This window comes from Marasmius oreades, chromosome 5, assembly GCF_018924745.1.
Source record: "Marasmius oreades isolate 03SP1 chromosome 5, whole genome shotgun sequence".
NCBI lineage: Eukaryota > Fungi > Basidiomycota > Agaricomycetes > Agaricales > Marasmiaceae > Marasmius > Marasmius oreades.
The window spans coordinates 3,488,622-3,503,000 of record NC_057327.1 but is presented as its reverse complement, the minus strand read 5'-3'; the positions used below and the strand labels follow the sequence as shown (position 1 = coordinate 3,503,000).

The following is a 14,379-nucleotide window of genomic DNA, read 5'->3' as shown; positions in this document are numbered from 1 at the left end:
TGACTCACCATGTGCCCATTGACGACCCCCACCCCTACATGCAAACATCCACATGCCATTGTTATGCTTGATAGTGTTCGACTGTGATCCGGAATTGGAGGGTGTTATCGTAATCATCAGTGAGCCAGAACTGGCGTAAATAGATGTGAGAGAATGTTAGCATAGACATGGGATGAGGACGTTGGTGACATACAGGGCATCTTTTTCAGACTTTGCACCTTGCCTGTATTTTCTGAAGATGAGACTGGCTGAGAGGGTTCTTCGGTTGACCATGAGCAACGAGCACAGCGACAAAAAAGTAGCAGGGAATCACCTAAATAAGGAAACAATTTCGCAGGAGCATGTATTATATAATTATGAGGGTGCAGAGACCATGCAAGCAAGGTAACTGTCACGCAACACGGCAGAAGCTTGAGTTTCCCCGTGAGAACATTCGGAACGGTATGTGCTCTGATAGGTGCCCTATTAGGCTGCCGGATCCGGGATGGACGGTTAAACATATCATGATCGACCGAAACTGACCTCATTCTCTGGTATACAGGGATAGTCCGTAGCCATATGCATGTCTGATCTGCATGTAGACAGAAAAGGGTGGGCAGGATGTCGATGAGAGGCTTCCGCCACGTAACATTAATTTAATTTGGGCTAAGCGCTTATCATTAGGAATTATATTTTTCCGACTAACATTATTTAATTTGTCATCGGGGTAGGCAGCCTCGCTCACAACATGCTTTAGAGTATTTATATATGATGTCTGTTATATTTGTGGCATGTCCTATCAAAAATGTAGACTGAAATGGACGAAAAATTATATACTTGATCCCGATGTAGACAAGTCTGACGGAAACCATCCTGGAGCTGTTTTCGGGAGCCGGATCGGTCCCATAATATGCCTCCTCCCTCGGCGTCGACATCCACCAAGTTCTTCCAAGGGCCAAACTTCCCGGGCGGTAGTGGCACATGAGCTTTTTTTTGCTTGGGAATCGTAACGTGATTCACAGCTTGCAGGAAACTGGAACACCGGTACCCAAGCTCACAGCTGCGATGTGTTGATGCTTTGATGAAGTACAGAGCCAATCAGAAAGGGCGGCCATGAGCGAAGCGCCAGCAATTCCCTTTTCTTTCATTGGTGAGCCTGCAGTTCCAAGCTTTTCTCCAACTCTTCTCTGATATGACCTTACTGTACACTGTACAGCCTAGTGACAGGATCTGACAGGATCTTTAATCGCCAGATTTCGTCAAGCACAGATCGTACCTTCGGGAGAACAGCCATTCGAACCAGAACCAGCTTGGTTCATCGCGGAGACCCCGGGGACCCCAAGTTCGTTTTCGAGGGGACCCCATTTCCACGATCAAGGTACAACATCCGCCCACCTTCCCTCCGTATACGACAATTTTGCGACAATTAGCCCAGGGGATGTCTATTCCACAGTGTAAGTACCAAGAATGAAGAGTGGATGAGGCAATGTATCAATGTCTCACGGCCCTATCATTATGGGTTCCCCTTCGATTGGTGTTTCTTCTTTCACTCGTTTCGGGAAGGTCGTATTGATGAATTTTCTTAGCGCAGGTATCGAATTGTTATTCTCAAACCACGATCTAACATAGACCGTGACCTATTTAGGTTCCCAGCAGCCTGAAGTCGGATCTCAATATCAAACGCGACCACAGTACTCCCGCCTTCATCTCATCTTTGCGATGGGGGTTTGCAGTGGTTGATCAGATTCTTTCACTGGAACCTTGATTTCGAATTTGGTTATATATATATATCGGAAATTACGCACACAGGTTTCTTTCTTTCACGGTTGACTCGCCAACTCATTGATCGACAACGGGTCGGCATCAAGCACGCCAACGTCCGAAGCATGTCTTCTCCTAGCATTATCTTTGCACCTTTATTCATCGGCGATCTCGTTGAAGTATTGTGAGTAATGCATTAGCTCTTGGAGTGTGAGTTGCTCAATCGTGTCATGAAGCTTGGTTGGCCTGGTCACAGCACAAGTTGCCATTTTCTTTAACAGACGAGAACGAGTTTTGACTTCGGATAAACTGATGGTGAGGGGATGAACGGTGTTCTTATTGTTGACCCCGGTTGATAGTGCTTATACTTCTCGGACGAACAAGGTCTTAGCTCTATGGTGCGTGGGACGGTCCATAAGTGGTCCTTTTTTGTTCCAAACCTTCTGATGTTGTGGTTGTAGGACTGTGATTGTTTTGCATATGATATGCTCCCTCACTTACTGCTATTGGATTATATTTACTGTTGAAGGCAACCTGTCGGGGAAGCCAGTTGTCTGGAGCTTTCGTCTTGCTGTAGGCATGGATGTGAGTAAAGGCAAAAATCTTGATTCACTATATGCTGAAATCTTCGCGCGCAGTTACTTGTTTCAAATTTGGCGGCAGTGTGCGTATACCTACGGACATCATCCGAGTCCGAAGTCATTCCCATTTATCCGGGTCTTCTGTTTCAGCATATACGCAATCAGGCTTTGGCGAAGTAAGCAGTTCCTCTCCCCCGGAGATTACTCGAAATGACTGATGATTCACTTTTAGTTGTTAAAAGGACGTACCACCGCATCCTTCTCTTCGTTCCGCTGGTGAGATTCACACTTCAACCTCCCAAGAACCCAAAACCTTACGGCGTCGGTTTTAGGGTATCCTAATCATTCTCAATATCTGTACATCAGCGTACCCTCTGTATATACTTCGTTAACATTCACTTCAGTTCTTAACATCTGTCAGTACCCTTTGGTCATGAACCGGTTCCATTTTTTAATGATGTCACTCAACCTATTATCCCGACGGCGGTAGTCATTCCATATGAAATGTGGGTCCCGGGACGACTTTCGGCTTGGGTTGTTAATCAATTCGCCTGCTTAGATCAAAAGTTCCAGACATTCCCGGGTTACTTACCTCTGCCAAGACGTTGAAGGTGGGTGAGCATCATCCAATTCCCGAGAGTCACTCAGCTTTGTCTCCAGATAGCAGCAACACTTGGCTATAGCGACAATGCAATCATCGATTGCATTTTGGCCATTACTCTCATACTCCATTTGCACAAGGCCAAGAAACGGTCAGATTGGTAATGTGTTGAATCTTTGTACAAGTCACTTCGATCGAGTCTAGACTAACAGGCTGGTTTATAACGTAGGACTAACAACATCTACTATGTGATCGCTGCATATGTGATAAACAGCGGTGCTCTTACAAGGTGAGACGAGCATTCTCACTATCGATATCGTCGCTCAGACTTCGACTTTCAATCATAGCTTGTATTCAGTTGCCTGCGCCCTGACTGTAATATCTTCCAGTTCCATTTCTCATCGAATACCAGCCTGGTCAAACTGAATTCTCCCTTTCTAGTTTGCCTTCATGGTGGAGAGCATGGTGTTTTATGCAATGAGAGTGATACTTGCGGGAGTATACGTGAACTCCCTAATGGCAATGTGGGTTTTCTTTCGAATCTTATCAAAAAATGCGACCTGACTAATGGATACAGGCTCAACGCTCGGCATTACTTGGAAGAGTCGAAGAATGATTCCTGTGGATGTAGTAGTACTAGTGGGGGCTCCAGGATGGATCTCTATCTATACAATGGGAGAGGGTTCCACAGGCCGCCGACTTTGTCGAGGCCCACTATTAACGAAGTAGGGCTTCCTCTTTTTGAACAGAATGATGTAGGTTTTCCTTCCTTCTGGGCGTGCAAGAGTATTGATTCTACTGATAAAAGCAGAAGATAATTCGGGATGAGATTCCGTTGGTCGAGGTTGCAGTTGTTCAAGAGACAGTCAGACACACGTCTGAGGAAAAACTGTGATGATGGCCTCGTGTTTGGTCCCCACCTTGTCGCTCCCATTGGACTCCATTTGAACCTGCTTTCTCCTTTGGTTGCCTTATTATTTAGTTGAGCTCCTCGCCCGTCGTGAAATTATGTATTGCGTATTTATGCCAGTCTTGGCTTGTATACTCTCTCTCGAAGTCTACAGACATTACGCTTTCGACTGTCCCATCTACATTTTTGTGAGCTTGAACGGGAGTTGACTGGAGGCCCACGATGAATACGTTGGTGTCGAAGAGTGCACCCACCGGCGTCCTATCATTATTGTTAGAATTTTAAAGGACCCCGCCGTAGGATATGAGGCACCTATGAAAGACAAGCTCTTAGATTCCTTCACGTTTTCCCAGAATTGTCCGACGCTCTGCTGCAAGCGGATTCTGCGTCCTAAACACTGATCCAGAACGCCGGACGACTCCCCCTTGTTCTAGGAGATCGTACGACCTGAAAACCGAAAGGAGGGAATCGAAGCTTGACTACTACTATGGGCGTCGGTCGTCATGACCTTTACAAAATTAAATATGTGTACGGTCTTTTACCTTTTTACGAGCTTCTTGCACAATCTCGTTTCGTCATTGGATAAGTACACCAGATGTAACAAATAGCTCTCTACAAACGGACGCCAAGAAATAGAACATGTGTCTAATCCAAAGAACCGCCAGAGGGTTCTTCCGGCCCAAAGAGAGTAACGAAGTAGGTTCAACCCACAACGGAGGCACGATACATACGTACTAGGTAACACAATAGTCCTGAGTAGACCTGTAAATAACGAGGGATACAACACCAAAGAGGGGGTCGTTGAACCCCTCAAATAAATAGAGAGAAAAAAGAACATATTGACGCTAGAAGTCGAAACATCAAAAGACCGTGGTGAAGAAGCATCACAAAAAAAATCACCACAATAAATAGTTGGAAGTCAAAGTGGGAAAGATCGTAAAGTAAAGTAACGGAACGGAACGGGAAAAAAAGAACGGAAGGGTTCGTTCGTAAAACCATAAATAATAAATTAAGGATAAGAAGCGAGGTGTCGGTGAAATCCCTTGTCACCGAAGCTTTAAAGACGCTTGGATAGCTTTTGATAAGGTTCCTTCTCGACGTACTCGTCTGTATCGCCGACTATCTCTCCGTCAAACAAAACCGAGGGACAACAGGTGCATCCGACTTCCCAACTCGTTGAACCAAACCCCACCCATCGTTGTATTCCTCAACTATACAAATCATCCCACCGATGTGAACCAACATTTCGTCCTCGAGAGATGGTGTGAAGCAGGACTGGAGAGAGGGTCTGCGCTTGCAACTGGCGTTTGGGAAGTCGCAGGCTGGCGAGCAGGTCAACATGTTCGTCTTCGTGTGAATTATCGAGTGGAATGGGCTTGCTTGGATGGACGGAAGTCTTCCCTTTACAATTGCCAGTATACCGAATGGAGCAGAAGTGTTTTGATGTGGTGAGTGAGAGAATCGCGATTATGGTATGCTGAGTGGCTCTAAAGGAGTGGTAAGAGAGTGATTGTCGAACCAGCAGGGGGAGGCGGTAGTGGGGTGACTACCGGTGGTTCTGATCTGACTAGTGTAGTGTCGGAAGACCTGTTGAATCACATGTTCGTAATAAATAACAGGGTGGTGGAGTGGTTTCTCCGGCGCGACAGAGACTTCAACCATCGCTTTCCGTCTTTCGCCGCCTGAATGAGTTGGGGATTTGGCCACTTTGCAACAACAGCTTTTCCTTCAAGCGCCTTCTCACGTCTACCGTACCAAGTACCTCTCGCCCCATAAACGTTGTGGAAACGTGAGATTTGGATGGATAGCTTATTAGCGAACCTGTGAACAAGAACCTCGCCGAATAACTTTTCGAGACCGTAGAGATCCCTGTGGCGAAGGTCCCCAGGATCTCCCATCACCGGACAATAGAGAAAAAATGTCCGAGTCTCGAAGCTGAATGTCTTTATCAGCGTCGGTAAGTCCGTTCTGGAGATGGTTTGGGTACACAAGCGGAAGAAGCGTACAGGAATCGACGCTGAAGTCGTCAACAATATGGAACAGGCATCCCGGTACAGCGAGGTTGGGGACGATACACGCAGATAATGATTTCCCTATCTTCCGAGAGAACTCGGTTATGGCTACCAACGTCTCCGAATCAGCGCTCACAGCAGGCGTTACTACCCGCTCTATACCGTCTTCTCGAAGAAGAAATTGAAGCGCCTGGAAGATTCGATTTCGTACACATCGATGGATCGCATGAAGCCGACGAGACGTTCCTCGACGCTGAACTAGCCTGACATCTGACTCGACCTGGCGCGTTGGTCGTGTTTGGGGATTATGGATGGACTATGCAACCAGCTGAGAGTATCGAGAGTGAAGGAAGCGTGTCCGATGTCGAGCTGTCGGGAGGAGGCTGAGCGATCATGTGATCGAGGTTCACTTGTGGTGGTTACGACGGCTGGCGCTGCGACTTTGCTTTGTGGAGGAGGAATGCGGCGCGCGTGGCATAGAGCGAGAGAAAGTGTATTGATCGATATCGATCAGGAACACCTCCGAGATTGGAAGGACATGTCGGAAGGAAGGTTGAGGGAATTTTCAACTGTTGTCGCGTGAATCCAACCGATTACAACCAGCGGCAGTGCGTGGACAAGCGTATACGTGTATCGAATATAGTCAAATCGTGTAGAAGAAGTTTGTGGGCGATGCGAGTAATAGGGATTCGTTGTTCGAGATTGTTATCACAGCTATTGTCCTCCGAGATTTGTATCCAGCAGTACGAACGCCTTCCATAACACTCAGATCCATCCCAACGCCGACTTAACAAGTTTTCGTTTCCTCACAGATTTAGATAGGGTGAAGCTGAGGTTCTGAAGGAGTCCCGACCAGATATTTCAAATTGACGACAACAACACAGAGATATGGATTATACGCACGGATGAAAGAACACAACCTCCTGCCTTGCAGCCCTAGTGCAGGTCGTGCCACGCTCAATTCCCGACAAACTCCTCGTTCTGACCATGAGGCGAGAGCACTACAGTAGCAGGTTGCAGACAATTCACCTCTTGGCACTTCACTTGGTGAGGTGAATCGAGTAGAAGTTTTGACACATCCCCATAATCGTTGATTACAGGAAGCTCTATCGCTGGGTACCGTCTCGCCACAGTTCAGGCACTCCTCTTCGCGACAACAGCTTCCCTTGCAAGTATTTTCTCTAGGCCAGACATGTTGAGGATGCGCGATGTGGATAAACGAACTGGTAGAGCAGAGCCTGCCGAAACAATTTTTCAAGTCCATATGGCCGTGTGCTGGTTAACGATTGAGAAAGAACGGAAAGTAGATAGGGTGATTATAGCAGAATGCACCTGAACAGGAAAGAAAGAACGGTAACGCCAACGCCAATTAGCGAAGGTGCCAGAGAGCAGAAATGGCCGCAGAGTGTATACCGGTAATCCGGCTGTAAGGAGAGAGCTAACGTTTTTGACGAGCGGCAGTGGTCACGGTGACGGTTCAACTTATTGAATCACTAGTGGAAGACACCGCCGTGATGCGACAGTTCAATAAATTCAATTAACACTCTGTCCAGCTTTGCTACATTTCCCCCCCTCTTTCGTCCCTTGACGTGAAGGCATGAGCTTCAAAAGAAACAGAAACTTCCAAGTAAACGACAGTGTTGTCAACGATAGTTCGGGAAACGGCAATACGTTTTCGACGCACGTTGGGGACAACTTCTACCATCAATATTCCTCTGGAGCTGGTGCGTCGACCTTACGTTAACCCATCGGGATGATAATGACCAAGCCTCGTCTCTTTTGCCAGAGTCCGGCCTTTCAAATTTGTCGAGTCGGGTCGCCTTCAACGCTCTTCATGATGCAGAAGCTCGTTACCCTCAGCCCAACGTTCTAGCTGGCACTCGGGAAGAGATTATCGGGAAACTGAGTAGTTGGTGCGAGGATGACTCGAAGAACAGCAGAGTGTATTGGGTCAACGGTGCTGCTGGAGTAGGGAAGTCTGCGATTGCACAAGCACTTTGTGAAAAGTACATCCAAACCGGTCAACTAGCAGCCGGATTCTTTTTTTCAAGGAACGATTCGAGTCGGGATAAGCTTGATCCATTTGTCGCTACCATTGCCCATCAGCTAGCGACATCTGAAACCCTTAAGCCCTTTATGGCGCCCCTCATCGACCACATCATCCGCTCAACGCCTGGGATTTGGCATAAAAGTTTGGAAGATCAGTTTAGATTGTTAATACAAGAACCGTGTGCTCAGGTAGACCCAAGGAACTGGGCTCAGCTTCCACGACTTGTCGTCATTGATGGTGTCGACGAATGCATCGATGTGAACTCTCAGAAGAGACTGCTGCAGATGATTCAAAATGCGGCCCCCACTCTTCCCCTCGACTTTCTCATACTCAGCCGACCGGAACCACATATCTCTCGCATCTTCTTTCACGAACCCTTCACTCCAAATCCTTTACGCTTGGCGTTGGGTGATTTCGCAGAGTCCGTTCGGGCTGATATCAAAAGATATCTTTGCCATGAATTTGCTCGCATCCGGAAGGAGCATTGGCACACCCTAGACAGCTCACTGCAGGCTTCATGGCCTGGTGACACCATTATAGACCAGTTGGTATGCAAAGCCACTGGGCAGTTCATCTATGCAACCACCGTAACGAAGTATATCGACGCGGGAAAATTGCCTGTAACGCCTATACAACGGTTGGACGTTATACTTCATGCCAAAAGAACGGTGAACTCTTCATCTCCCTACCCTGACCTGGACCTGTTATATTCTCAGATCCTACAATACTGTGTCCACGAAGGCGGGAAGCTCCGTGAAATTTTGCGGTTAATAGTAAGTTCTTTTGGTGGTGAGGAAAAAATCCTGCAGTCCCCCTTTCGGTTATTATCCGGCTCGCCTGCAGTTTTGCAAAGCTTATGGGCCCTCGAACAGCTTCTAGATTTGAGCCAAGGCGAGGCCGCTGCCCTCTTGTCTGGCTTACATTCGATTCTCGACATCCCTACATCCAAAACGGAAAAGATATTTGTTCTGCATGCATCCTTTTCCGAGTTTCTCCTCGACGCAGATCGTGCAGATGTGTACTACGTGGGGACAAAGCTTTCCTCCCAGGAGTGGATCCAACTACTCATTCCATGCCAGATTCGAATGCTTTCCCGTTATTGTATCCAGTACAATCGTTGGCCTATCCAAAGACCCCAGGTTCATGGCCAACCAGTAGAGGGGGTTCAAGATATCTATTTCGGTTCACTCAACCTTTGGAGGTGTCTATACACTATCACTCTCAATGACGGGATTGCAGCGGCTCTCAATGCGTTTGATCCGCATCTATATCTCACTACGATACTTCACTGGTGCGTAGTCAATATATCATCATCCGGTGAGAGCTGGGCTGAACATGCTACACCAATAGGAATTACGAATGCATGTATTGCCCAACTTCAGACAGCTTCGCGGTGTCGGGATTCTCACTTCAGGACAGGGAGATCTGGGACTGGCGATACCATACAATAGCAGTGCATGATCAAATAAGCATGTTCTACAGTGTTTATCGATTATTGAAGGTATGTTCTCGATTGCCTATGAGTGTAACAGATGACCAATGACAGTTTGAGAGATCCGATAAATCCTCTCCTAGTTGCATCCAGGATTTCTTTCTCAAATGCCGGTCTTTCTTCCGCGGTTTCTACGTGGCATTCCCCGGTCAATGCAGGAACGTGACGGATACTTCGGAAGAGGCTGTAAAATACATCCTCTTTGCATGCCAGTTATCCATCTCCTGCCTCAACTCCGAGCTTCCCACTGAAAGTGCCCTCTCATTCATATCATATTCGAAGTCAGTTATCTGCTGCTCTGATCCCAAGTGGATGATCCGAGTCCTGCCTTACAACAATGAGGTTGCAATTCCAGCCGGATGGGATGTCAAATACATTGATCCGACTGAAGGGCGGCTACTTCGCAGGCTTCTTACACTCTTCTTTCACAAGGAATCCTGGGAACCTTCTCAGATCAGTACCATTGAAGCTTTTGATTCGATTAGAATTGAAGACTGGACCTATAGAGTCGCTCAGTTGGATTGGGAAAAGGTAACTCTTCTGCTGGTCATTCGAGTTCAATATTCCAATTCGTCTAATATTTTGTCAGACATGGATAACATACTTATTCGGCAAGCTGGCTCGGTCAATACAGGGGAAGAGGTTGACAAGCAAGGTAGTCTTCTCAGAAGACGAACCCGACTCAGAATGCCGATCAGTGTGTTCGCCACTTGTTTAGTTGCTCCGACAGTTATACACAAATGATACAATAACCTGTCTTTCACTGGCCCGGACGCGGAAGTCCAATTCACTGCCATTACCGGCTTGTTGTTTTTCGGGGGGGGATGAGGTAGGACTAGAGGAGAAGACTCGACCAAACGGATGCGACTTGAGGTGGCCACACGCCCGCCGTACCAAGTTTCTCCCGGACCCTAGACGTTACGGAAACGCCGAGCAACACCAATGATCGACATTCCTTTCCTTTTGCCACCGACGAATTCCCGAACTGGCGGCAGAAGTATAGAACTATAAAGACCCCTCCTCCAGCTCTATTACCTACGATGCGGACGTGGTAGCCTTGCGAGTGTAAGCGTTTTGCGGTGACGAAGCCGCTACTTCTCGTAGCGGTTGACGTCTGGGGTGTCCGTTCATATCGAGTAGCGAGGTGTAAAAAAACCGTAAATGACCGATCTGCGGCCCTTGCATTTCGCTCTCCAGAAGCGCAGTCGGGTAGACACTTCCTCGCTCGGTCCCAGTGTCAGTCACTGCCAGTCTCATTTCTTGCCGCGCCACTCCTTCACTTCAATCCCATGTCTTTTATCTTTTACGATCCTCTTGCACAATCTCGTTTCGTCATTGGATAAGTCACACCAGATGTAACAAATAGCTCTCTACAAAATGGACACCAAGAAATAGAACCTATGTCTAATCCAAAGAACCACCAGAGGGTTCTCGTGGCCCAAAGAGAGTAACGAAGCAGGTTCAACCCACAACGGAGGCACGATACGTAGGTACTAGGTAACGCACAATAGTCCCGACACTGAGGGGGTCGTTGACCCCCTCAAATAAATAGGGGGAAAAAAAAAGAACGTATTGACGCTAGAAGTCGAAATATCGAAAAGACCGTGGTGAAGCGTCAAAAAATCACCACAATAAATAGTTGGAAGATAAAGTGGGAAAAGATCGTAAAGTAAACGGAACGGAACGAAAAAAAAAAGAACGGAAGGGTTCGTTCGTAAAACCATAAACGATAAATTAAGGATAAAGAAACGAGATGTTGGTGAACTCCCTTATCACCGAAGCTTTGAAGACGCTTGGATAGTTTTGATAAGGTTCCTTCTCGACGTACTCGTCTGTATCGCCGACTGTCTCTCCGTCAAACAAAATCGAGGAACAACCCCTCGAGGTGCATCCGATTTCCCAACTCGCTGAACCAAACACCACCCATCGTTGTATTCCTCAACCATACGAATCGTCTCACCCATGTGAACCAACATCTCGTCCTCGAGAGATGGTGTGAAGGTGTTGATCACAGACATCAGTCGTGGTAATGCTAATCCATCGCTACCCGTTCCTGATTTGAATACGGAAGATAGATGTTTGGTGGGGGACATTCGTAGTGCCAAGGGAGATTTCTGTTGGTGGCTAAAAGAAGAGTTGCGTGCAGGACTGGACAGAGGGTCTGCATTTGCACCTGGCGTTTTAGGAAGGGGTGAGTGGGAGAATCGCGATGATGGTACGCTGAGTGGCTCTGAAGGAGTGGTAAGAGGGGATGGCTTCCGTTTCTTCTCGTTCGTGGGTGGTGTAGGTGGGCGAAGGGTGATTGTCGAATCAGCAGGGGTGGGCGGTAATGGGGCAACCGGTGGTTCTGATCTGACTAGCGTAGCGTCAGAAGACCTGTTGGATCCAACGTTTGTGATGAAATAAGAAGGTGGTGGAGTTTCTACTGCTGGTTTCTCATTCGAATCACGTCGCGACAGAGACTTCAACCATCGCTTTCCTTCTTTCGCCGCCTGAACGTGTTGGGGGAGTTGGCCATTGACAAGGGGGACACCACGATAGTCCTTGATTTGAGGGGCCCAACCGGTTTGTTCGTTGGGGAAAGGGTTTATGGTCAATGCTTTGTCAGGCTTCTCGAGGGTGGCCGGATGTCCCCCGAATAACGAGGAGTGCGCTTCAGACTCAGTCCGCGATTCCATACCAAACAACGAACCATGTGGACTGTTAGAATAGTAAGACTGGGGACCGGTACCCTTCTGACTTCGTCTTTTCTTTATCCTCCAAAACAAACAACCTGATAGACAGGTCCTGATTGAGCATGAACAATTTGAAACAAGCACGAGTAACGCACCTCCGACTAACGCTACGACAGCGATAGCCAATAAGACAGCTAACGCTATGGTGGATGGAGGAGTGCTCGATGACACTGTATTCTTGGCATAGTCACCGGTCCTACTGGCGTTGGTGTTCACAGCTTGACCTGAACTGTCAAATGTAGGTGTGCCTTCAATGACCTCTTCAGGGGAACGCTTCACGTGGGTGACTGTCCGCACATGACGATGAATTTTGGTCATGGTCATCAAACGAGTGAAGATTCGTGTCGAATTGAAGGAGGGGGAAGAGAGAAAGGCCGTCAAATGAGGGACGACGAAAACGAGGAGAAGGAAAGGAACGAAGAAAGGAATAAGACGTGACAGGGATGGGCCTAGGTCAAAACCTCAACCCACATCACACGTATCAGGATGGATCAGGTATCAGCATCTCGCCATCACCATAATCATCGCGGGCAATTCAGGGAAGGCGGTGCTATCAATAGATTTCTAAAACTGAAGCAGCAGATGTCTGAAGACGAAACGTGGGTGCATAGCAACTGGGTGCCTGTGGTCGGAGGAGGCCTCATTTCGGGTAAACGATAATACTGAGACCCTCAACATTCCCATATGATATCTTGATACACCTCTCTAGGCGGCACCACAAACGTAGATCATGTCCCTGTAGTCCTTGGAGAGCTATATATATGACAACTTTGAAGCATGGATATCAGTCGTTCTCGCTGAGAAACCAAATAGAAACCTCGCACGTTTCACTTTCTTTAGGCCTATTCCTATTTTCCAAAGGAAAAGTTTGCATCCAGACATCACACAAAACCTCCCGCTGTCCGCCATACCAATTCCAGTAGTGCACTGTCGACAGAGGGCAAGCGATGACTCATTTCTGTGAGATGACTAGAATACGAATATTCAAATCGGTCGCGGGTGGTCGAGGAGTGACATACTTACATACCTTGCTGATGCTGATTTTAGCCGTGAAGGCTAGAGTTTAAGTTCTATAGAGTTGGCAAAACAGTAGTCAATCATTCTGGTGGAAGAAACGAGCTTGAGCATGACGAAGAGCAAGGAGGACAGTGGTTCAAAAAAATCGGAAGAGCGGGCGCCTATGCTCGGCCGGCCCGTAATAACTCCCTTTTTTTGGAAACCTCATTCCGAACTTTTACCGGTCACCTCTGGTTGCCGGTGCATGCGTTTTTTAGATTACCTTTTAGACTAATTATCGGCAGTCGTTGGCAGTGGACCAACGTTCTTGTTCTTCGCCCTACATTCACAATCAGTCTTGGGAACGCGCATTATCTTTTCAATCCATGATGGGGCGATAACGGTCATTCATCTTTGTTACGCCGATTGCCACTTCATTCAAGATGAACATTGGCGGAGGAATTTACATGGGACGAGAACTGCATGATCAACAAGTTGAGCTTCAGCTCCGAGGTGGGTGTCTTTTGATCATCGAGTTGGATACTGAACTTCATCTTTCAACAAGGCGGGACATCCACCAAGACAACGATGTGTGCAATACCTGCCGACCATGCTCAACTTAGTATGGGAACGATGCAACCGGGTTTGGGCCTTTTGTGGCCGCGATATCTCCTTCATCAGTGCCCGAGTCACGGCAGTGAACAAGGTCAGGAAGAACATGCCAATTATCGCGTTCATATCAAACACATACACAGCTTTTACTGCATGCGGCTACCGTGCGTCCTCTTATTCCACAACCGGCGTTATCCATCCCTTTCTTTCTTCACCAATACACATCCCACGGGATTCCAGGTCTATCGTCGAAAAATGGAGATCGGCAGAGCAAGCTAACGTTGGAAGGTATCAATATCAGTCCATTAACTGCACGGCCAAAACGGGCCAAAACGTCGACAGGAGTAAGATTGACGGGGCCTATTTGATGGCATATTCCTAGTTCACCGCGAATAAGCGGGACCACCATCTGCTATCCTTGGCGGCTGTACATGCTTGAATGGGAAGGATGACACAGAGGCGGCCTTGTACGTAGGTAGCCGCTTCTGGGAACAGTGCATTCGACTTCGCCAGGAACAGAAGCGGGATTTTTTGCGATGTTCTTGTTCTTATTAGGAGGTACGCTTCATTCTGTCCATGAAATTAACATGTTCCGTTAAGGATATTCGAGCCCTTCTTGGTTATATCTGTCCACTCGTATGATCTTTTTA

General features: G+C 47.5%; 3 protein-coding genes across 3 annotated transcripts; 1 reads left to right on the top strand and 2 right to left on the bottom strand.

The window, feature by feature from the left end:
• Window positions 1-5,427: 5,427 nt before the first annotated feature.
• On the bottom strand, window positions 5,428-5,730 carry E1B28_009301 (uncharacterized protein; the record flags this gene model as incomplete). Its single annotated transcript, XM_043154182.1, has 1 exon — window positions 5,428-5,730. One exon carries the CDS (start codon window positions 5,728-5,730, stop codon window positions 5,428-5,430), a length of 303 nt encoding a protein of 100 aa, XP_043009472.1.
• A 1,610-nt stretch (window positions 5,731-7,340) lies between these two features.
• On the top strand, window positions 7,341-10,652 carry E1B28_009300 (uncharacterized protein). Its single transcript, XM_043154181.1, has 5 exons — window positions 7,341-7,568; window positions 7,631-9,185; window positions 9,245-9,395; window positions 9,447-9,917; window positions 9,976-10,652. The coding sequence occupies exons 1-5, from the start codon at window positions 7,442-7,444 to the stop codon at window positions 10,102-10,104; spliced, it is 2,433 nt and encodes an 810-aa protein (XP_043009471.1). The 5' UTR covers window positions 7,341-7,441; the 3' UTR covers window positions 10,105-10,652.
• A 45-nt stretch (window positions 10,653-10,697) lies between these two features.
• Window positions 10,698-13,263, bottom strand: E1B28_009299 (uncharacterized protein). The gene is made up of 4 exons (XM_043154180.1): window positions 13,145-13,263; window positions 12,946-13,090; window positions 12,217-12,889; window positions 10,698-12,159 (listed from the first exon to the last, which is right to left on the bottom strand). Exons 3-4 carry the CDS (start codon window positions 12,443-12,445, stop codon window positions 11,159-11,161), a joined length of 1,230 nt encoding a protein of 409 aa, XP_043009470.1. The 5' UTR covers window positions 12,446-12,889; window positions 12,946-13,090; window positions 13,145-13,263; the 3' UTR covers window positions 10,698-11,158.
• Between the last annotated feature and the right edge of the window lie 1,116 nt (window positions 13,264-14,379).